General features: G+C 63.8%; 1 protein-coding gene across 11 annotated transcripts in view; it reads right to left on the reverse strand.

The window, feature by feature from the left end:
• Positions 1-22,370, reverse strand: part of ATP11A (ATPase phospholipid transporting 11A) — an 84,638-nt gene that overhangs the window by 56,902 nt on the left and 5,366 nt on the right. For 10 of the 11 annotated variants that reach the window (XM_032314941.1, XM_032314940.1, XM_032314949.1 and 7 more), the window contains exons 1-3: positions 8,158-8,347; positions 6,995-7,224; positions 3,997-4,119 (exon numbers count right to left, since the gene is read on the reverse strand). In XM_032314941.1, coding sequence (XP_032170832.1) covers positions 3,997-4,119; positions 6,995-7,224; positions 8,158-8,332 — 528 coding nt within the window. In that variant the 5' untranslated portion in view covers positions 8,333-8,347. Of the gene's footprint in view, positions 1-3,996; positions 4,120-6,994; positions 7,225-8,157; positions 8,348-22,370 lie in introns of those variants that run through there. The other variant, XM_032314942.1, reaches the window with a different exon arrangement.

The raw sequence follows: 22,370 nt of genomic DNA on the forward strand, positions 1-22,370 counted from the left end.
GTATTCCTGAACGTCCCACGTTAGAAAGCGCTTGTCTCCCACGGGTCATGAAATCAGAGACAGCGTCGTCTGCTTCTGAACGAGGAACCACGCTCGGACGCCACAGGAACGTGGGGCTCGTCTGCGTGAAGGCGCCGCGTCTGGACCCGTCCGCCTCCCGATCTCGTGCACCCGGAGCCAGCTCGGATCTGGACTGAGGCCACTTCAGGGACCGCTTCCCGCTACTGAGGCGCAGGACGGCACGGCCCGGCTCAGCCGCCACCCCTCGTGGTCCCCTCATCACACAGGATAACCCGCCGCAAGTCGCTCCTGCTGACGGCTGACGTGGTCAGAAAGGCTCGCTAATCCGGAGGGCGCGTGACGAGAAGGCGGAAACCCAGCAACATAACGGGAACGCGCGTGGCACCTCGGCCCCACGCGGGCGGGTCACCGGGCGACACACAAGAGCCGGTGGCGGACGCAGAGCCGCACACGCGTCGTCCTCCCGACGTCCAGGGCGCTGAGTGTCTGCGCAGACCGGGGGCCACGATGTCCCACGCTCCGCGGACCCTGTATCGGGCCCAGCTCCCAGGCCGTCCGGGCAGCAGGCGGCACGTCGTCCCAGCGGTCCCGGGCTCAGCCGAAGCGCCTCCCTTCACCCCGACGCGAACGGCACGAGACGGTCACTACTCCTTGCCGCTCTCCCCTGCGAAGATCTCACGCGGGAGCCTCTGTGGGCACCGGGCTCAGCTCTGTGGCGGTCCCCGTGGCTCTGAGTCGCCCGGAGTGTGGGTCAGCACAAAGCAGAACGCGGCCCACCTGGTCTGCCCCAGCACCGCGGGGGAAGGAGACCGAGGTGAGCGCTGGGCACCGCTCTCGCTGACCACTGGAAGGTCTGACAACACACGCGAAGCGGCCTCGGCTCCGCTGGACCCAAACCCGGGCCCAGCGCCGCAGCCCCGACCTGCCCTGCAAGGTTGTCACAGACACGGAGCTGAGCTGCCTCGTTCACGACTGGGAGACTGGGAGCAGAAAACAGAAAATTACACCCCATCGCGGATCCCTGATGTTAGAAAAATGAGTGAGCGTCATGGCGGGCCAGGGAGAGGCAGTGCTGGGGCCACGGGGGCCACCGGGAGGTGTGGGCTCAGTGGCAGATGCACAGCTAGAAGTCAGCCCACGGGCTTCACTCTGAGGCTGTTCCTCCGGCAGCAGGACAGGCTTCGTAAGGAGCAGCGGCCTCACACGGTGGTTCTGGGCTCGGGAGACACTCAGATGTCCTGGCGAACGTGGTCCGTCCACATCTGCCTGGGAATAGTGGTCGCGCTGCCAGTGGCCAGCAGTGAGGGATGCTGGGAGGCATGGACTGACCGGACAGCCTGAGCCTGACGGCAACGGTCCTGAGGCCGGAGCTGGGAGCCATGTGGATCCGGCGCCCAGAGAAGCAGTTCGCGGACCGAGCAGGCGGCATCCGGTCCTTCTCCTGGATCTGGGGTCTGCTCGCTCACAAGCTCCAGCAGGCGCGGGGCGTGGGGGTCCGTGCGGCGTCACAGGCACGAGCAACGGGACGCCCTGCGGTGTGGGTTCTTTTCTCCTTCATCCCAGACACACCTGCCCAGGCGTCTCCGCCAGAACGCAAACTGAACTCTGCGTCACGGGTCGCCTGGTCGGCCTTTCCGCGGGACAGGTCGGAAGCCGAGCCGGACAGGTGGGCTTCCTACCGCCATGGGCAGCTCCCTCGAGCCTGCGGGTGCACCAGGTCGCCGCTGGCGGTCCTTGTTCTCGCTCTTCTCAGGAAAACGTGGATGCGTCACAGCACGCGTTCTCCGCACCCGCTGCGGACTTGGGGTGCACCCGTCAAGCCGTTCTCTCCGCGCTCTCGGAGCCGTCGAGACGAAAGCGATCACACGCTCCAGATGCCGACAGACGCCACGGCTGCCGTCCACCCCGACAGCTCGGCGCGCAGCCGGCAGCCTCCGAGAGCCTCTTCCATGCAGGCTCCGATTAGCCGCTGACGCTGTGCTGTCCGTACGTGATTTCTCCTTAGACGACGCACCATCGTCTCCCACGGACAGCTCGCTGCGCCACTACCCTGTCCCTGCGGTCATCTCAGAGCAGAGGACGCAGGCCCCTCCCGTTCGGGAGTGGAGACTCAGGCCCGGAGCGTCTGTGTGGCCTCAGCCTGACCTGCCCTTGCGAGGAGGCCGACTCAGTTCCTCCCGCTCGGAAGGAGCCTTCGTGGGAAGGACCCGCCGTGAAAGCCCCGGGAAGTGGCACGTCTGTCTCGAACGCTCCTTCCCCCACCCCTGTCAGAAACTGAGGCAGTGCTGTGGGCCCAGGGCGGGTAGGGCAGCTGGGGGCGCTGGGGGCCACCCCAGGGACAGAAAAGGTGGGACAATGACCGGGCACGTCAGAGTCCCTGCGGGAGTCTTTGAAAGGAACACACGAACACGAGCCGGCCGTCCCATTGCAACCAGGGCACAGAGTCGGGAGTCACTGCTTTTGGCTGTCTCCCCTAAAACACCGACAGGGCTTTCTGTCCTAAATAAAGCATCTTTCAGCGTCTGGCTATAGTCCACCAAATGCGCCAAGAAGGCCCTCGGACCGCCCTGGTGAACCAGGAACTCTGTCTTCTGGAAGGTTCTATGGACCCACGCTGTGCGGAACATCCCACATCGACCCGAAGGCCCTGAGGGCTCTGTCCCTGGAAGGGAAGCCAGCCATAGCGGGAAGCCGCCAGTGGCCAAAGGGGCTGACAAACGTCCTGCCGGCAAGACACGGGGCCGTGGGCGGCCTCGAGCCCCATCACCAGCCCCCAGCACCTGCCCCGCCCGGTTCCCCTGGCTCCCCCAGCCACGGCGTCTGACACGCTTCCCCGATTCTCGATGCATCTGAACGGCACGGGAGCTGATTTTTCAGAAACGTGTCTGGGCAACCAGGGACATGGTCTTCAGCGTGCCCCACAGGAGACCGTGTCTGGTCCGCACAGGTCACCGCAGCAAAGCACCCCCACCTCGGGAAGGTCCTGCTCGGCCGCGTCTCCCGGCACGGATCCCTCTGGGCGACCACGTACCACGCGCATCACGTGGGATTTCTGTGGTGAGCAGCCCGCTTGATCGTGGGGATTCTGACTGAAGCCGGGACCATCATCGTCACTGATTTTCCGTCGCAGTTTTAAATAAAATCCCTCCATTTAACAAACGGCCTCGAAGAGCAAGCGCTTCTGGAGAATTCTCAAGGTCAGCCGCATCTTCGATTGTCTCCAAGGACTTGAGTCGGTCGACCACACACACCTAGATACGTGGGCAGCCACGTACGGACTTAGTGGGCCCACCACACAGGGGTGTGCGTCCGGGGCCCCCGTGTGGGGTCTGGGCACACTGCCTGCGAGGGACATGGAGCACACCTTCGTGGACATGTGGGTGTCCACCTAAAGGGAAAGTTCTCCAAAATCCAGGAACCCATCATCCACCTTTTTGTTCAGAGCCGACTAGTAAATTCCGCACCATCCCGGAGGGCCACGGAGCAGTGACCCCGCGAGGCTGTGGAGTGCGCCTCCGTGTCCCCGCGCTTGGTCAAGGGGAACACGTGGAGCCCGTGAGTGACCACACTCCTGTCACGGCTTTCCTGGCACTCACAACACGGAGAGTCCATGCCCAGTGTCCCTGTTTACAAGGAACCTACACACACCTGCTGCCTCCAGAGACATTCGGTGTTGTCTCTGCAGAGGAGACCCTGGCCAGGGGTGGCCTAGGAGGGGCACGTGGCCAGATGGCAAATACGTCAGTGGCAGAAGTAGGCCTCCTGTGTCCGTGGCATGTTAAAGAGACGTGAAGGAAAGGGGGTCTAGCTCACGGGACGCGCATCTCACCAGCTGTGGGACAAGCCATGGGACAGGGAGATGCCAGCCCCAGCACTCGATGTGGGGGCGGCGGCCACAGCAACGGCCCAGGCGCAGAGCGGGTAACCAGCAACCCCAGAGGGCTCAGGGAGACAAGGTCCCAGACAGAAGCTCACCTTGGAGGAGACGATTCTGTTGTCGGGGTGTCTCTGCGGGATGTAGGCCTCAGCACCTGGGGGGGGCTCCCTGTGCCCCACGTAGACGGTCCGGCTGTCCACCCAGTTCTCTTCTCCGGCACACTGTGGGGGACAGAGTGGCGTTAGCAGGGAGACCGCTCCTCCCGGAGCGCCGTCTGGGACGCAAGCCTCACCTGCACAGGCTGCCCAGGCCACGGCCGCCCCGATCCCACTCAACCCCCATGGAGTATGTTCCCCAAGGACCGGGCTGAATGGGCGGTCTGCTCCCCCAGAAAAGCCGGCGGGAAGCCCCTTCAACTGGTTGTCAGAGGAAAGGACACAGCAGGGCTCCAAGGAGACAGCGCAGCACGATCCGGGGCTCCCAACACAGGAGGGCAGCTGTCAGACCCCCGGGAGCAGGTCTCTGAGGAAAAGGGAAGACCGTCGCGCGGGACGGCACTGTGGGCGCTCCCGCTCCTCACTCGAGGCTTCTCCCAGTGAGAGAGGCGGCTGCGGTCTGGCCCGGATTCGTATTATTCAAGGGTCGTGCCCGTGAGGTCCATGAGCTTCTGACCCCAAAAATCTTTACACTCACCCAACCCTATGCTGTCAACACAGAAGAGCCAGGACACCACAGTGACAGATGAAAGCTAAAATGAAGCCTTGAACAGGCCCAGCTCAGGGTCCCCAGGCCCCCTCCCCCAGCTGGCGGCCCAGCTCAGGGTCCTGGCCTCTGTCCGGGCGGCCCCTGGGCTCCGGGACGTGGGAGAGGAGAGCCGGTCAGTGTCAACAGGACAGGAGAAGGCGGGTCAGATGAAAGCTCGGGCCCAAGTGTCCTTGATCACGGCCTCAGGCAGCTCCGCAGGCCGAGGGCAGCGCCGCACCCCAGCTGCCGACAACGAACACGAAATGTTGGAGCCCAGGGTCTCCCGCCTCCGCGGCTTGCTGTGCCCACCCCTGTGGGTCAGGGAGCCCTCACCCCTGATGGGAACTCAGGACAGCCTGGCCTCGCCTGGGTTGGTGTTTTCGCTCATGTGCCATCGGTTTGCCTGTCCCCAGGGTCGGAGCCTCTGGGCGCGCCCCCAGCACATGCGTGCACATTCCCTTAGCCAACGCCGCCTCTAGGCCTCCCGACAGGGCCGGGCTTTGCGAGACGCCAGTGCAGACGAAGGGCAGAGACCAAGCCGGTCTCCATAACTCCAGCCGTATGTCTGCACATGCTCGGCGGGGACGCGAGAAACGCAGGATCCCCAGCAGAGAACAGGCTGGCCCGTCACCGGCAGGATCTAGGGACGTGGCCCTGCCAGGAGCCCGCAGCCCGATAGGAACCCAGTGCCCCGAGGGCCAGGCCGCACGCGAGCCAGCACGTGCCCCCGCCACAGCCCCCTGCCCCTTCCTGCTGCCTTCCCATTTTGGGGGTGCTCACGAAACGCCCCGTAAGAGCATCGCATGTCTTACTCCGGGTCAAAAAAGCACGGAGCCCTGACTCCCTTATTTCTCAGGACACAGCCAGAGGCTTCCATCCCAGCTGCTTGCGAACTTACGTTGAAAGAGAATACACGAAAAAGGAACCAGGAAAAGAACATAAAAACAGCTTTTACTACAAAAATGAAAATCCTGAAGACCTTTCTCCAGCCACTGGCTTCGGCCCCAGCACTGACTGTGGACACATCAGCCCTCCCACGGGGCAGCCAAGGCGCCCACTGTGTCCGGACGGGTCCCCTCTCTAGGGAGGCAGAGTCGGAATGAACGTTATCAAGGCCAGCCCACACCCTGCACACGGTCTCGCGGACGCACGCTGTTGAAGCACAGGACACCTCAAATATGACCACGCGGATAGTGACCGTCTACCGCCTGCAGGACGAGACCAGAGTCACCAACCAGCAGTCGGCCTCGCCACGTCATCCCAACGACAGACCCACTGGGGAGGGACCCAGACGTCCCGGGTGAGCGCTCAGCCCCACCTCAGGATGCTGCCTTCCTGCCGTTCCCTGAGGGACAGAAAGAAGCCACCAGCTTCCAGAAGGCCCCTGGCTCCTGGGACCAGTGACCACTCGGTGGACTCGAAGGCCTCCGGTGAAGGCCTCCAGCGGACGCTGCTCACCACACAGTCAGCGTCACGGGGCCCAGGGAAGGACACGTCCCGAGGTCAGGACCTTACGGGGCATCCCACGTGCCCCTGATGAGCCGGCAGAGTCTCCGGGTTCAGATCAGGACCGCGGTTTGCGTGGTGTTCTCTGCGTCCGCGTCCAGCTCTGAGAGGAGACTAAAACCAAATGTGCAAGACGTGGGGAGGCCCGACCCACAAGGCTCCCCCAAGCGCCCACCACGCGTGCATCCTGCAGCGGACTGACTCTGTGGCTGCGGACGTGTCGCTCAGCACTCCTGCGTCCAACCCTGTCAGTGGGATTCTGCTTCTCTGTCCAAGAAGCAGCGAAAACACACTTACTAGCCCCGATATATGACTTCACGACCTCGCCAGTCCTGAGCCAAACACCAGCCCCGCGGTCTGCGTCCAGCAGTGGCGCCCACGGAACGGCATTACGCCGCTCTGAGCCGGAGCGTGACCACATGGGTCCTCACGAAACCCCCGAGGCCGGGAAAACAGCGACACCAGCCTCGGTCTTTAGGGATTCATCTCGGACTGGACCAGCGAAGACACCCAACACGGCCTCCACGATGCACACCTTGGAGCGCCGGCGATGGCCGGGGGTGTGCATCCCCACGCAGGGCTGAAGCCGCCCCCGACGGCTCCTCGCCAGCTCCCAGAGGCCCCGGAGGACGGCTCCCGCACACCCCCACGGCTGGCACCACGTCCAGACCAAAGTGGACACCTGTCCCACGGGGACGCGCCCAAGCATCCTCTGGCCCCCAAGCCGCAAACCCAGGGCCACGCCGGCGCCGCTCCACACGCCCTCTCGCGGCTCACGAGGGGAGGCACCGTGGCGGGCGCGTTCCCAACCCGGCGGACTCACACAGAGGAGGAAGGAGTCGTTACCATCGCGAGAGTGAAACTGTCACATACAGAAACGAGGAGACACTTCACCAAGACGGCGGCTGACAGGGAGGCCGGGCAGAGCGCTCGGCGGGCCAGCCGGCACCATTGCCCGGAGTAACCACACATAAGGAGGCGGTTCGGGTAGCGAGCGAGATCAGCACCGAGCAGACGCCATGGGCACTGAGGGCTCCGGTCTCCAGACCCGACGAACCGACCTGCGAATCCGAGTGCGGACGAGGCCGTTCCTGGAGTGACGGCACGATTCCCCGCAGGCCACGCGGCTCGGAGGGCGGTCGGAGCTGGGAATGCCCCTCCGCCTCCGTCCCAGGGCAAAGGAACCTGCAAATACGGGCGTTGACTAACTCACGCAGCACATTTCTGTCCAGTCTGAAAAGATCCAGGCGGACGGTCCGGCTCACGGTGAGGGACCGTGTCCCACTCCCGAGTCACCGTGTAAATGGAGTCTAACCCGGAACAGGAGCAGAAAAGACTCTGTGGACAGCAAGCGCACGTTCACGCGGCAGCCCTGCCTCCTCCCGTCGGTCCCGACGGCGCCGCCGACTGTTGCGTGGCTGATGGTCCCGTCCGCACAGAGGCACAGAACGACCATTCACGCATACGGTCGGGCAGCGGCCACGTCGCGTTCACCACCGGCGGCTGCTGGGAGACACGCACGGGAGCCACAGGAGACACGCTCACACGCCCCGGGCGGCGAGGACGGGCGTGTTGGGAGCCGGGCCTCTCCGTCACGGGCGGGAACGTGAGGTGGTGCAGCCGCCGTGAGAGGCCGCTGCGGCTTCCCGGAAACGTGAGCGTGTGGTCCCCACACAACCCAGCGGTCCCAGTGCTCGGTTGCGCCCAGAGCAGTGGAAGCCGCCGTCCAGGCCCTGCAGGCACACGCGTGCTCACAGCGGCTGTGCTCGCAACAGCCGGCACATCCATCGGCCGACCGACGGGGCCGGTCTACCGGCGTCACGGAGTCACCACTCGGCACAAGGACACGCTACGGTACGGGGAACCGGGAAAACATACGGAAGGGGCAGAGGTGGAGACAGGAGGGCCCGTGTTGTGGGTTCCAGTCACGTGCAATGCCCAGGACAGGCAAATCCGCAGGGACCATGCCCGTCAGCGGCTGGGCGAGGGGTCACTAATGGTGTTGTCTGGGGGAGGCAGATGCTCTGACTGGGGGTGCGGTGGGCGCACAGCGCCGCGAACGTGTTCCACCGGCGTGGATGCGTCGCACACGTGCGAACGCCCTGTGGTAGGCGAGTCCCCCCTCACCAGCGATGTGACAGCTACTCCCGCTCCGTGAGTCGCCGTGTGGTTCGCGCGCCACATCTCTTCTCACTGCAGCGACGCGTGGCGGTCACCCAGCTCCCGAGCACGCCCGCCATCCGTCCTGGGCTCCAGCTCGCCCTTCTTCGTTTTCTCGGAGGGAGAGGCCATTCCTGGGTCTGAACCACGTCCCCTGCCCAGTCTCCGCAGGGACTCTGGGAACTGAGATGGAAAGTTCTCGTGTAACCCTTTCGGAAGTGAAGGATCCAGCAGGGGCCGTGACCGGGCAGAACCCCGTGCCGACGTGCACAGTCGCTCCGCACTGTCTGCGGCAGACGACTGGTCGTCCCAGCGACAGGAGGAGGTGCGTGCGGCGGGCTCCGCGAGTCCTCGGCGTGCCTCTGCCGACAGCAGGCTCAGGCAGGGACCCGGCAACGGCTCGGCCGGGGCACCTCGGCCGCGGCTCCCGGGGCAAGGGCTTCAGACGCTAAGCTGGACCACCTCACCTCAGGACGTCGCTGCAGCCAGAGCTCACGAGGCTCGGTCAGGGTGAGGTGGTGAGGTGGTGAGTCACGGCGGCGGGTGAGCCCCCGACCCGCATCAGCACCTGCTCACCGGCCCGCCGCAAGGTGACCCGTCGGCAGAAGCTCTGGGGGTGAGGGGGAAGTGCCAGGCGTGCCCATCAGACTCCCTTCGGTGACTCTCACACGACCGCAGGGGAGCAACCAGGAAGGGCGCCAAGGGCCAGGGCAGGGAGCGGGCCCGCCAAGAGCCGTGTAGGCGGCGGCCCCGGGGGTCTGTGCGGAAGCAGGACCGAGCCTCCTGGAAGGGTCCTCACGAGGCCAGAGGACATGGGCAGGCGCAGATGAGTGCTGAGGGCCGGGAAGAGGAGAAGCGTGTGTGCGACCCCAGCCTCCGCCAGCCCAGGGACGCCGCGGCAGCCACCCCCAGCCCCTGAGACGGCAGCCACTCTGAGAAAGGGTCACTGCCAGGAGCCGCGTGACACACGGACGCGGCCCTCGGAACACCCTGCGGGGCTCTCTGCCTTGATTCTTCTCTGCTCGGTAGTTTCGACAAGGATCCACTCGTCACTGCCCGAGAAGCCCAATCCTGTGTCCGTGGGCTTGGCGGCCCATCCCTCTGGAGTATGGCGCTGGGGCTTGGCGGCCGACGGCCTTGGGGACGGGCTGACCATGGACCACGTCCTTCTCTGTGACCGCCAGCGTCCCTTGCGGTTCCACGAGATCCGGGGCACAGGCTCGAGTCCCTTAGATGCTGCCCCTGCTCTCCTGGACGTCTGGGCTACTCTTCACGGACGTCAGGAGGACCTGCCACTCGTCGGGGAGCAACCCCAAACCAAAGCCTCCGCCACTGGGGGCCTGGACCCCAACAGGAAGACGCCAACACGGGCAGCAAACAGGGTTCAGAGTTCACCGGCTTCTTGGAACTGAGGGACAAGACCATGACCGTGCAGCCTCACCCACCACGAAGAGTAAAGGACCAGGAACGGAGCTGTGGCTCTGAGGTCAGGCGGAGCCGGGGGCACCCAGGATTCTCCTGCAGCTCCGTGCACGATCCTGCCTCCGTCCCCTCCTTCCAGGGGCTGCGCCGTGGGAAGGACAAGGGGACGGACGAGGGGACGGACGAGGCACCAGGGAGTCCTCCTTTATGCAGACGCACAGCCTCGGGATGAACCTGTGGGAGAATGGGAGGGCGTTTGCCGGGAGCGGGCGGGGGACCCACGGTGTCGGTGGCGGGAGCGCAGGACCTTAGCCCGAAGCTGACCAGGGCCCCCTGGGGTTCCGGGGCCCGCCTGGCTCTCGGGACGGCCTATGTTGGAAGTGGGGCCCCAGCATCGGTGGCCAAGGCTGAGGCTGGTCCTTGTCGGCATGGAGCCAAGCCACAGGGTCCAGGCAGGGCTGACCCTGTGCCCTCACTGCTCCGCTGTCCCTGCTGGTGGGGGGGGGGTGCCCCCACATGAGGAACTGACACACAGAGAGAACTACAGAACAGAGAAAGAAACCACCGGATTTGAGGAGGGTTAATGTTTTTGCCATATTTGCACCAAGTGAATTTTTTCCAGAAATTAATGAGAAATACAGATTTTTTTTTTAAAGATTTTATTTATTTGAGAGAGAGAGGCACTGAGAGAGAGAGTGAGTGAGGAGAAGGTCAGAGGGAGAAGCAGACTCCCTGTGGAGCTGGGAGCCCGATGCGGGACTCGATCCCGGGACTCCGGGATCATGACCTGAGCCGAAGGCAGCCGTCCAACCAACTGAGCCACCCAGGCGTCCCGAGAAACACAGATTTTAATAAGCATCTGAAAGTGCTCACTTTCTCCTCCTCCTCCAGATTTTGGACAGTGGGGGAGGCAGAGAAGTCTCGTGTAGGGACCTGGCTGCAGGGGCAGGACCCCGGGCACAGAGGCCGCCAGGCTCTGCCAACCAGGCGGGTTCAGGGCTGGGGCTCCTCCCACGGTGTCCCCCCGGGCAGGTCTGTGTCAGGCAGTGGAAGGGGGGAACCCAGCACCCCTGTGGGCGTGGGGAGTGCCGAGGCCGTGCCGCTCCCGCAGCGTCTCCGGGCGCCCAACTGCTCTGCACAGGGACGTCCCCCACCCGCGCTCCCGACGTGTCTCCCGGGCGAACACCCGCTCCGAGGCCGTGGTGCTGCCCTCCAGCTGCCTCTCCTCCTTGGAGACAGGCGCCCTCCTAACTTCGCCTTTGAGCCGGTTATAAGATCTGGTTCCCTCGCAACAAGCAAGGTGCAGCCTCTTGTGTATATGTGGGCGGGAATCACGGTTTTACAAAGTTCTGAAAATTATCCCTCCGTTGTGGGGGGCCGGGTACTCCACAGTGGGGTTCACGCAGGGTCCCGGGGTTCCAACCCGCACATTCAGGCTCTGCCTGGCTCACACTCGCCAGGTGGCCCACACAAGCAGGACCAGAATGTTCCAGAAAGGGAGAAAACAGAAGCATTACGACAGTGGCCGTATCCCGCTGCCGTGCCAAAGACACGGGGAAAGAAGCAAGGACACAAGCCGTCACCTTCCTGACGCTGCTGGTGGCCCCTCACCGCTGCCCCAGACCGCCACCGTCCCGGACCACAGGGCGGGGAGGGCGACCGCAGGGAAGGCCTGGCGTCACCCCGCCGGCGTCGGAGGCCGCGCCGTGACCAGCCCCCCAGGGCCAGCGTGCTGCTCCCCCTTCTTTGCACGGGACAGGGAGGGCAGGGCCGCCCGTCTGCTCCTGGGAAGCCCATCACTGTCTCCCCAGACTCCCGCAGGCACCGTTAACGTGGCTTTTGAGGGCTGCGGGCACAAGCAGGTTTTAGGCCACGTGAAATATTTCCCACTAACGCCGCTAGTTAGTTCTGCCCCCAAATCTGCAGGGTCACGGGCGTGCTCACCCCTACGCAGGATCCACGTCCCCACACCTGCCGGAGCCGCCGCCTCCCTCTCCCGGCACTGACGTGGATTCTACCAGATTCGCTCTGGTCTGGGGAAACTGCATAATGTGTTCAAGGTTCCATTTTTTTATAAAAATTTTTTTTAAATTTATTTTTGGCATAACAGTATCATTATTTTTTCACCACACCCAGAGCTCCATGCAATCCGTGCCCTCTATAATACCCAACATTTTCAACAAGACGCATTTCCTAAAGGACAAACCTGAGCTCAAGGTGCTTCCGAAGGAGCACACCTGACCGCCGAGACTCCATGGCACGGGGCATCTGCGTGAGACGGGCACCGTCGGCTCACACGCGGACGCAGGCCACGCCCCAGCCCAGGACACACGGGGTCACTGACCATGGGGGCTGCCCTGCCCAGAAGGGAGAGGAGCTCCCCGTGCATCTGTGCAGACCCCCTAGGCCACCTGGGGATGGCAGGAGGCCTGTGAGTTCAGAATTCATCAGCATGTGGCCAGCTGGACCCGCGGCGGCGCTCAGACCCTCCCCAGCATGGCTGGCTCTCCATCAGGCAGCCTAGTGCCACGGTCAGAGGGCCCACGGGACACGGGGACCATCGGGAACATGCAGAAGATCAGATCGACTGTAGCCTGTTGATCACCTAATGGGCGTTTCAAATTTCCAGTAAAACAAGCCAAACCGGTTAGCAGAACACACAGCGGGGCCAGAACAGAAGCCTGCAGCCTGAGTGTGGTCCCTTTGGGACCTGCCGACAAGCACTGCTCACGTTACTGGGGGCCGGGGGCGCGGCAGGTCCCGGTTCCCACGTCCGTGTATAGCTTTCACAGGCTCCGTTCCGTCTGATGGGTAAGACGCTAACACGGAGCTTAGGTGTTTCTAGAAATAGGCCCTGTTCTGGCTCATTCTCAGCGAGGGCCCGGGCGCCCCCACGGAGACAGTTTGTGGCTGGCGCCTGCCCTCCATCCCCAGCCCGTGGCTCCCTCTGTTCCCGGCAGACCCGAGCCCGGCACCTCAGCCAGAATCCGTTGGAACACCCAGTTTTCCGTCCCCGGCGAATGTGGGGCACCTCCCTGCTAGGAACACGTCTCTAAACGTGAATCATCTGGATCCCAAGAGCTCCAGGAGCTCCACATGGTCTGAAAACACGGCCGCCTGGACACTGGCAAGCGGCAGCCGACCTAAGCCGAAATGTACTGGGTCCAGAATCCAGATAAAACCTCTAAGCACGGATGGCGTTCGGCCTGCCCTGCCTCGCTGGCTTCCGACGGCTCGCGGTGGTGAGGACACGGGCAGGGCGAGGGCAAGACCCCACAGGGACAGTGTAAGTGTCAAACCCCCAGTTCTCCTCAGAGCGCGGGAAGAACCGCCACCCAGGAGGCCAGCGTGGGAACCACGTGATTTCTGGACTTGAGCCACGGTGGGCTCCCTCCTCGCAGAGCTGGATTACCAGAGAACGCAGCAAACGTACCCAATTCACAAACAAGAACACGCCGGCATCCACGGACGCTCTTAACCCTAAGTCACTCGCCTCCCGCAGGGCGGACGCGTTTCCTCACTGAGGCACGTGCAGCACTGGGTGCGGGAGTCCAGGCCCGGTCGGCACCCACGGTCTGCGCGCGGGCCGCCGGGGTCTGCGGGAGTCTCAGGAACCCAAAGTAGAGATTTCGTTTTGGGGAGAAAACTGTAGCGGAGCAACCCAAGCCCAGAGATCGGGGAAGGTCAAGAAACCTGCTCAGTCCGTGGTGTGCGCAGCGGTGGCCGGCACCGGTGTCCTCTCACAGCACGAGGCTCCTGACCCCGAGACGCGGCCACTCCCCGAGAGAGGCCCCGAATCCGAGGCAGACGCGGGTCTGAAACCTCAGTATGAGCCCAAGAGCCCACAACGCCCGCGACGACCCTCGCCTGACATCGTGTCACCGTCGACAGAACTGGGTGAAACGAACGTTTTCTGAAATTCACTTCACGCGTGTTTACGGTTTCCAGGAGCCACATGCGGCACATCTGTGGGCTGCTCAGCACCCCTCCCCGCAGTGGACACCTGTGCTGCTGCCCTGTCCCCCGGGGCGGAGGCTGCTGGGGGCGCCCACAAGGCCCCCGCCGGAAGGGGGCAGCTCGCCCGCCACACGCGGTCCTCCACAAGCCCACGGAGGGGCTCGAGGTCAGGCCTGGCTGAACCACGGCTCAGGGCCCTGGTGGCTGACCACTGCCCAGCACATGCCCTTGCTTCCGACCCGCGGCCCAGCAGCAATGGCCCTTCCCCGCCCGGTACGAGCTGGTGACTCATCGCGACCAGCCTTGTCCTCTGCAGGGCAACACAGCGGCCCCCAGGCAACGGCGGCACTTTCTCCTTCCTGCTGCGGGCTGTCTCCTCATCCACGCATCACACACGCCAGTGGGCAGTGGCTGGAGGCCAGCCGCGGGCCAAGCTGGGTGAGCCGGGCCAACAGGAGGGGCCAGAGGGCAGCCCCCAGGGCTCTGTCCCCGTCAGGCGGAGCCAGCCTGCAGCAGGGGGTCTGTGAGAGAAGCTTCCGGAAGCGGAGCCACAGGCGGGAAGGAGGGACAGTGAGTCGTGTCCGGGCCCCTGTGCGAGGCGAGCACTATCGCCGGCCGGCCCCGGGCACCAGGTGACCGCGGGGTCAGGAGCCGCTCCTCCCCGGGCTCAGGCTGCGGCAGCCTGACTGTCTGATGACCCAGGAGCACAGCCGTCCAGCCTGCCCCAGGGCCCCAGCGGCAGGACAGACGTGAGGGCTCCATGCACCATCACAGTAAGACCCTCGGCCGAGGGGGGACGAGGTGCTGCACGCCGCAGGGGGAGGGGGCAGCGGAGGGACAGGGCGGAGCTGGCTGTCGAAGGCTGGGGTGCGGAGGGAAGAGGGTGACTGGTCCCCGCACCAAGCAGGGGTGCGTGCTCAGGCCGCCGCGCCTCCTCTGGTCTCCGCGACACCATCACTGTGGCCAGACCACAGCACAGAGCCACGGGCAGCGGCCCATACCGCCCGGCCGTCTCCGGTCAAAGGCCCCGCTGCACGAGGCCAGGTCCCGCGGACACCGGCAGGGACCCCTGTGCTCCCACACGGTGGCCACTTCGGAGTCCAACACGGAACCGTGCAGAGCCCCGAGGCCCTATGGTGCCGCGGGGATTGTTGACCCCCCGACGGTGTCTGAGGCCCTGAGGAAGCAGGTCGGCCGGCCGCAGGAAGCTATGACAAGGGCTGCGCTTCCAGGGTCGGTCGGCAGCAGGGGCTGAAGACGCCCTAAGGGCAATGTTCCTGGGAAAAGGCGTCAGCCACTCCCGCCAGCCTTGCGACAGGCCAGCGCACCCTTCCCAGCCCAGCCACGCCTGCCCCGGCCTGCCCACCGCCACCAGGGGGACTCAGGCATCGGGGGAGCACGGGCGGCCCCCGATCACAGAGACGGCAATCACCGGCCGGGGACTGAGGCTTCCAGGCCCGTCTTCAGGGGACGCGTTCGGTGCCCGTCCCTGCAGCGCGTGATCAGCCAATGGCCAAGCCGACGGCTGCTCCAGGCAACCCGTCTGGGGTCTGCAGGGGGCGGGAGAGTCAGGCCCCGGCTCCCTTCTGCCCTCCCAGCGGGGGAACCCAGCAACGCATGGCGACCCAAGGCTCCGGCACAGCCGCCCTCGGACAGGCTCTCCCTGGGGTCTGACACCCGTGCAGCGTCACCGTCATGGTAATGGGCCAAGACAGTAACCGGTCCTGGTGAAGCGCCCAAGAAGGTAAAGTAAAATCTCCCTACGGCTCAGGTAACGGCTGCTGTTCTCAAATATTCCCAGGTTTGTGTTAACAGGCACAGCACCTCACGAAGAATCAGAAATGACCGTCACAAAGGACAGGGTTTTACACTCCAGTTCCGCAGAAACAGGAGCCGACGGGAGTGGTCTGCGCCAACACCCTGCGCGGCCCAGAAGCGGGCCGTGAGCTGGGAAGCCAGGCTCGCGCCCAGGTCTGCAGACGTGGCTCCCAGGTCTGCAACGGTTTTCTTGGCGGGATTTCTCCATCTGCACTTGCACATGGCTCCTGCCGGGGACGAGGGCCCCGTGCCCCGGTCACTCTCCCGTGACGACCGTGCCCTCCACTCTGGTCAGGTGCAGCGGGAACCCTCACATGGACGTACACATGGCATCCCGCCAGCTCAGCCTCCGGAACACAGCTCTGGGTGAGAAGTCACGTTCCGTCCTGGGTGAACGCACACCCCAGCTTCCTCCTAGCACGCAAATCTTGGGACACCGGGAGCATTTGTAAACCCTTTTTGTTTCTGATGTTTTGAATTTTATGATCTAAGTCAAATCATGCCACAGACTCTGCTCTCTGAGCAGAAGCGGGTGTGAAGGTCACAGGGACAACAGCTGGGGCTGGGGGGGAGGAGAGAGTGAAACCAGCCACTCAGGGACAGTCTGGGACGGTCTGCGGCCTTCACACCCCTCGACACCCCATCTCCAGGCTTTGTAACAACAGGGAGTTTTTAATCACACCTGCTCCAAACCACCGCCAAGGCCCGGCCCCTCGGGCAGTGCCGCCGAGTCCAGGGCACAGCACTCTGGGACGGTCAGAGCGGGTCACTCCCTGAACACCATGCCAGCCCCTGACGGCCTTCAGGTCACTGCCCCTGACCTCGGAGCCCGGCCTCCAGCTTGACAGCAGCACGAGAAAAACCCCACTGCTTCAGCCAAGATTTGCAAAGCCAGAAGCAGCCACAGGAAAAGCAACGCATCTGCCACACATGTCATGTCTGTGCTTCCTTTTTTAACTTTTTTAAGAATTTATTTATGTATCAGAGCGAGAAAGCGCGCAAGCACGTGAGCAGGAGGAGGCAGAGGGAAGCAGACCCCCCGCCGAGCAGGGAGCCTGATGCGGGACTCGCTCCCAGGACCCCGAGATCATGACCTGAGCTGAAGGCCGTCACCTCCCCAACGGAGCCCCCCAGGCGCTCCAGGGTAGCAGTTTAACAGGAAACAGGGAGCAAGTTACCAGTCCGTTTGAAAACACTCCTTATACCTCGACCTTTTTAAAGGAAACACTGGGCACCAGGTGAAGCCATCGTATTGAGCGACCCATGGTTCCCAGGGGCTGGCGACCCCATACCCCAATCTGCCAGATGAAGGAAGAGAAACACCAGCAAGACAAAGCGGCTTTACCAGGGGCGGGTCCAGGGTAAAACCCGGGGGGTCTGGTACCCACGCGGACCCCAGTCCTGCTGAACAAAGCGAAGGGCCTGGTGAGCCAGCAGGGCTCTGCCAGCAGGGACCAGGAGCAGAGGTCAAAGTCCAGAGATGCCGGCCATGGACGGGACCATACACAGGGCAGAACGAAGCCCTTGGAGAAGCTGGTTTCAAGGTCTTGATAAGATCCCACTCCAGAGGCCCAGGGGTCACATTCAACATTGGTTCTGTCTTCTCTCCGGGTTGGAAACTCAGATGTGGGGAGGGCCGGGCAGGCGATGAGCCCGCGACCCCAGCCTGGGCAGCACACTGTCCTCAGCGGACTGGGCTTCCCATGGGGACACCGGGCCGACGCGACAGGAAGGCAGCTCCTGCGACTCCCAGGGCAGCCACGCGCCCGGAGAGCAAACACACACAGTCTGTTCTGACCAACACGCGCGACTTGAGGGAGACGATGCCCTTTCAGACGTGACGCTGCTCTGGCAAAGTAGCAGCTAAAGGAACCCGCTTCGTAAAAAGAAGAAATAAAACAAAATAAGATAAAAGCTTCCCAGACAGGACACAAAGCCCTTCCAGATGCTCCCAGAGCCTCCGTAACACAGTGACCAAGGGAGAAAGAGTCCAGACTCTGACTCGGGGCCCTGTGGAGGCCTGTTGGCTGAGCTGACCGCGCAGATGGGACATGTTACTGGCGTTTACACTGAGCCTGGGCGTTCCGAGTCAGGCCGTGTCCACACACCCGCGGGAGGGGGGCACCCGGGGCAGGGGACGCCTGCAGAGCGAGTCTGCCGGCCTGGACTCTGTGGTATGGGGGCTGCTAGCCCTGTGCCCCCCACCCTCTGCCCCCACGGTGCCAACAGCAGCCCCCCAGGGGAGACGGCCAGAAAGGCCTCCAGATGGTCCAAGCTCCTGGGGGAGGTCACAACAGAATCACTCCCAGCTGAGAAACCGCCGCACGGAGCCGGACCCGACGTTAACCCCAGCACCACCGCGGAGAGGACACAGCAGGGTCGGGTTCCCAGGGGAGGGCAGGGCGGCTGCCCCGGATGCTGTCCACTGGGACGAGGCGTGGGTGCACCCACTCTCACCAGGGTGGGTCCTTCTGGAGAAACCTCCCCACCTTGGGTCCTGGGGCTGTGTCCCAGAGACCATGCTGCAACCCCTCTTGCCGTAGAGAACTCCGTACTTTCCGGGTGATTCCGCCAGTCAGCAATGACCGGTCTCAGAGCAGGTGTGACTCACATATATTAAATCCTAACGTCCGCCGTTTTAGGACCTTTCTGTTGTCAGTTCCCTGCAGGTCGTGGCTCAGTCATCAGAAACGGCCGCGCCACGGTGGGGCACCCGCCCGGCAGGATGGCTGTCCCCAGAGTGGACGCCAAAGAGCCAGTGTCGCTGTACTCGGGGAGAGTGAAAGGGTACAGCCGCTTCGAGGACAGTTTGGTCACTGTGTAAACCGTGAAACACAAAACATAACCCTCAAAGTGACCCCGTGAGCCAGCAGTCCCACAGCCGGAGGACCGTGACGGCAATAGCGGTCGGCCGGGGATGGGGGGCCCGTCTCCCCTGCATACCTCCTTGCTCCGTGGAAGCTGCTGCCGGGGGAGGAGGCCGTGTGGCCGGAGCCACGAGGACCCCAGGCTGCCACGGCTGTGACAGGGAGCCGCGAGGGGCTGTGCCGGCGGGGCCCGGGGGACCACCTGCCCTTGGGCTGCAGACCCAATGCTGAATCACCGGAGCTTTCAGGCTGGGGTTACTTGTGACTCAGCCAAGGTAACAGTGGGTGACGGGTCACCGAGGAAGGTCACCGGCGGGCACGCAGGTGAGGGCATCAGCTGCGTCATGATCCTCAGAGGAACAGAGCGGGCTGTCGGCACCATTGGGTGGAGCGTGCCCTCTGAGCTGCCCTGCACACCAGGCCGTGCCCGTGGGTCAGGGCCACGTGCTAAGGAAACCCAGATTCAGGAGGATCCTGACGCGGTGGCCCCAAAACACCGTGTGCAGCACTAGCAACTCCAGGGAAAGACAGGTCAGAGCCGCCCAGGCATGCGGGGAGGCCGGTTTCCCGACCCTCCCAATGGGAGTGTGACGGCCACATCCTCCACTGGCCACCAAAGCCCCCACGTGCGCACGGTCATGATGGAACACAGGCCACAGCATGGGACCTGCCGCGAGCCCTGTCTGCGGTGTCCTCAGCAGAGCTGGGGCCGGAGCACTGCCCTGGGGCTCGTGTGGGGCCACGTCCACCACCGAAGGACCCACTTGTCTAGCTCCGTCGTGCTTCAGTCAGACGCCCGTTGGTTCAGAAAGCCAAAGTCTTGGGCCCGGCCTACAATTTGATGTTTTATACAAGAAGCTGTCCTCAGCTTGTGTTTCGGGTGTGGACCTCTGTAACGAGCGAGATGGAGCATCGCCAGACCTCAGTGCCGTTCTAACTACAGGGTCCGCGGAGCGTCCGCACTGCTCCGACAGGGCTGCGCAACGGGCGGTCGTTTCGGGACGTGGTGACAGACCTCGGGCAGCCTCTGGGACCACACACAGGCAAGAGGTGCGGCCCGGACTCCCTTAACCCCTTGCAGGTAAAATAAAAAAGCCACGCAGCGCGGGCACCAGGCTTCGGCAGGACGCCGGCATGCCGGCAGCACGTGGATTCGGCAAGGACGCCGGCACGCCAGCAGCCCGTGGCAGGTGCCCAGTGGCGTCCAACACCTCAGTGCCATGGCGGGGTTAGGGTTAGGGTTTGGGTTAGGAAACAGCGGGTCTCCTCACCGACTGGGCCCGGGACGCGGGCGGGAGCTGGGGGAGCCACGGAGCCTTCCAGGGGCCGGGGACCCGGGCAGCAGCTTCTTCCCAGGGACTCGCGGCCCTGATGCAGCCAGGACGGGGCCCCGTGGGGGGCAGTGACGCTGTGAGTACCGAGCACACGTGTTACAAGGGCACCCGTGTGGCCGCGAGCTCTCGGGCACGCAGACGCGGCACGCAGGACGTCTCCGTGAGCGAACACCACGACGCCGGACGCCGTCTTCGCCTGGTTCGCCTTTGGACACTCTTCATACCCGCGTCCAAGAACTTCTCCGAACCAGCACGTCTGCCACGTAACCGTCAGGTGAGAAGGAGACAGAGCACCTGCGTTTGGGGTCCGTGACACGCGTCAAATTCGCGCCAGCCCTGCATACGCTTGCCCTTCCTTGCTGCAGACCACCCTACGTCCTTTCTGAAAAGCTTCAGAAGTTGCTGTAAGACGTTCTCTAATGCACTCTCGGAGAAAATCGTTTCCCTGAAACCCCGCCAGAAACACTCTTTTGCTTTGCAGCCTTGGCACGAACAGTCCACAAGCCGACAGGGGCGAGTCCTTGCCAGTCGGGGTGCGGAGCCCTTGGGGGGCGGCCCCGGCGTCTCCTGGTGTCTGTGATCTGCGGGCGGCCCGCACAATAGCATCTCTGTCACCATCACCCTCCGTGCCCGCTGTCCTGCCCGGCCCTCACCGGGGACCCAGGCTGCAAAGTTACCCTTGCTCCCTCACAGACCCAGTTATCCCCAAGTACACACGGGACCCCCGACTCCGTGCTGAGCATCTTCGGAAACATCTCACAGTCGCTGCACGGCGGTGACCCTGCTTCCCACTGTCTCCCACCCCCTCCCCATCGTTCTGGGCACCCAGTGACCCACGCCGAGTCACCATGACCTAACCCCGCAGCCCGCAGTCCCACTCAGGACACGGACGCAGCCACAGAGCATAACGAACCCAGCGGAAACTCAGGCAAAAGGCTTGAGAAGACATTTCCACAAAGACGACGCACACATGACAGACACGCCCACGAAGAGATGCCCAATGTCACTGACCCCTCGGGAAACGCGAGACAAGACCTAGCGACACAGCGCCTCGCGCCCAGGAGGACGGCAGGAGTGGAAACCAAAAACTAGCCAGCACCAGTGAGGACGCGCAGGAGCCGCGTGCAGCAGGCAGCCGATGGGGCCGCCACGGAAACGGGACGGACTCGCCATCCGACCGGCAGGCCCACTCCGGGCACTCACCGGACAGACCGAAAGCAGGATCTCAAGGAAGGAGCTGTGCCCTGTGCTTAGCGGCATTCTAAGCAAGAGGAGACCTGGAAGCCCAAGCGTGCGTCGGCGGGTGCCTGGATAAGGAAAACGGGGTCGAGCAGAGGGGAGCTCTTCTGCAGGGCCAGGGCCCCCCCGCCTTCACCCGGGGCCCGGGGCCATCTCAAGGACCGCGTGTGGCCGCAGCTCGCCACAGCCCGCGGCACGGAGAAGCTCACCGTCTTGGCTGAGGAGAGAGCAGTGAACCTACGGGCACAAGGCAGTGGCTCTGCAATCACCGGGGCGTCCGCGTGGGGCGGCCATGGTCCCAAGGGACCGGCAGACATGGCTGCAGCCACGGAGTGTGTGGTTCCAGAGGAAAGACAGTGATGCCACCCGTAGGCTGCGGCCATGTCCCAGGACCTCATCCCGGGCCCAAAGGTCATGCACCAGCCTGCAGGACGACAGCCAGCCTGTCGCTCCAAGACACACGTCCGGCCTCTGCAGAGTCTGGCGGTCAGCCTCACTGACCCCAGCACTGCCTCCCCAGCCAAGCAAATCATCGGCACAGCCCACGCACACAGTGACCCGCCATGCGAGGGGGAGCCGGTGGCAGGGAGGAAGCAGTATGGTGGCCGTGACCGCAGGCCTCACCGTCGCCACTGAACCCGGCACGTCGCCACCCGGCAAACGAGCACAGTGATGGCTTCAAGTCACGTTCCCTGCGCTCAGTATGAAATACTGCAAATTAGGGTGACTTTTTCAGACACGATTTTGCTTGTTTTAAGGAGTTTTCATCGAGACTGTAGCTCGGGCCAAACCTGATTCCATGGGGATTTACCTGAACGGACGTTCACTTAGGGGGATGTGACCAGCATCGTGGTGACACGTTCGAGCACATTCTTACTCCTCCTGTACGCTCACGTGGGAAACACGAGGCCTTTGTGGTTCCTGCGGTCGCAGTGTGCGAGGTTTGAGCTTAAGGTGGTTCCCGACGCTTTCCGTCCCGGAACGGTGGCATCCCGCCCGACGGCACACGGCGCCTTGCCCAGCAGGACGAAGGAGTGACGTCGGCGGGAAAGCGCGTGACGGATAAACACGCCGCGTTCAGAGGGGGTGCGTGACCTTCCCGGGGTGCAGGCGGTCGGTCTGCAAACCGGTCATCACCTCTATGTGGGAGAACATCCGAGTGGGGCTCCCAAACGGGGGCTGAGATGTCCTGTATGTCGGGGACAGACTGAGCGAAACTCACCCGGCACCACCACTGGGAGGAGAGCGCAGAGTCAGCCCGGAGACGACAGTCCTCCAACGGCACCTTCCCGGTCCCCCAAACCCGGTGGGGGCAGGGTGGCGTCCTGCTCCTCCACCGACCCCCTTGTCAGCTACAAACGACGCCACAGACACGCTTCACCCCTGCGGACGTGGGGTGCAGAGCAGACGGTGACGCAGACGACC

Source organism: Mustela erminea, chromosome 15 (genome assembly GCF_009829155.1).
Source record: "Mustela erminea isolate mMusErm1 chromosome 15, mMusErm1.Pri, whole genome shotgun sequence".
Classification (NCBI taxonomy): domain Eukaryota; kingdom Metazoa; phylum Chordata; class Mammalia; order Carnivora; family Mustelidae; genus Mustela; species Mustela erminea.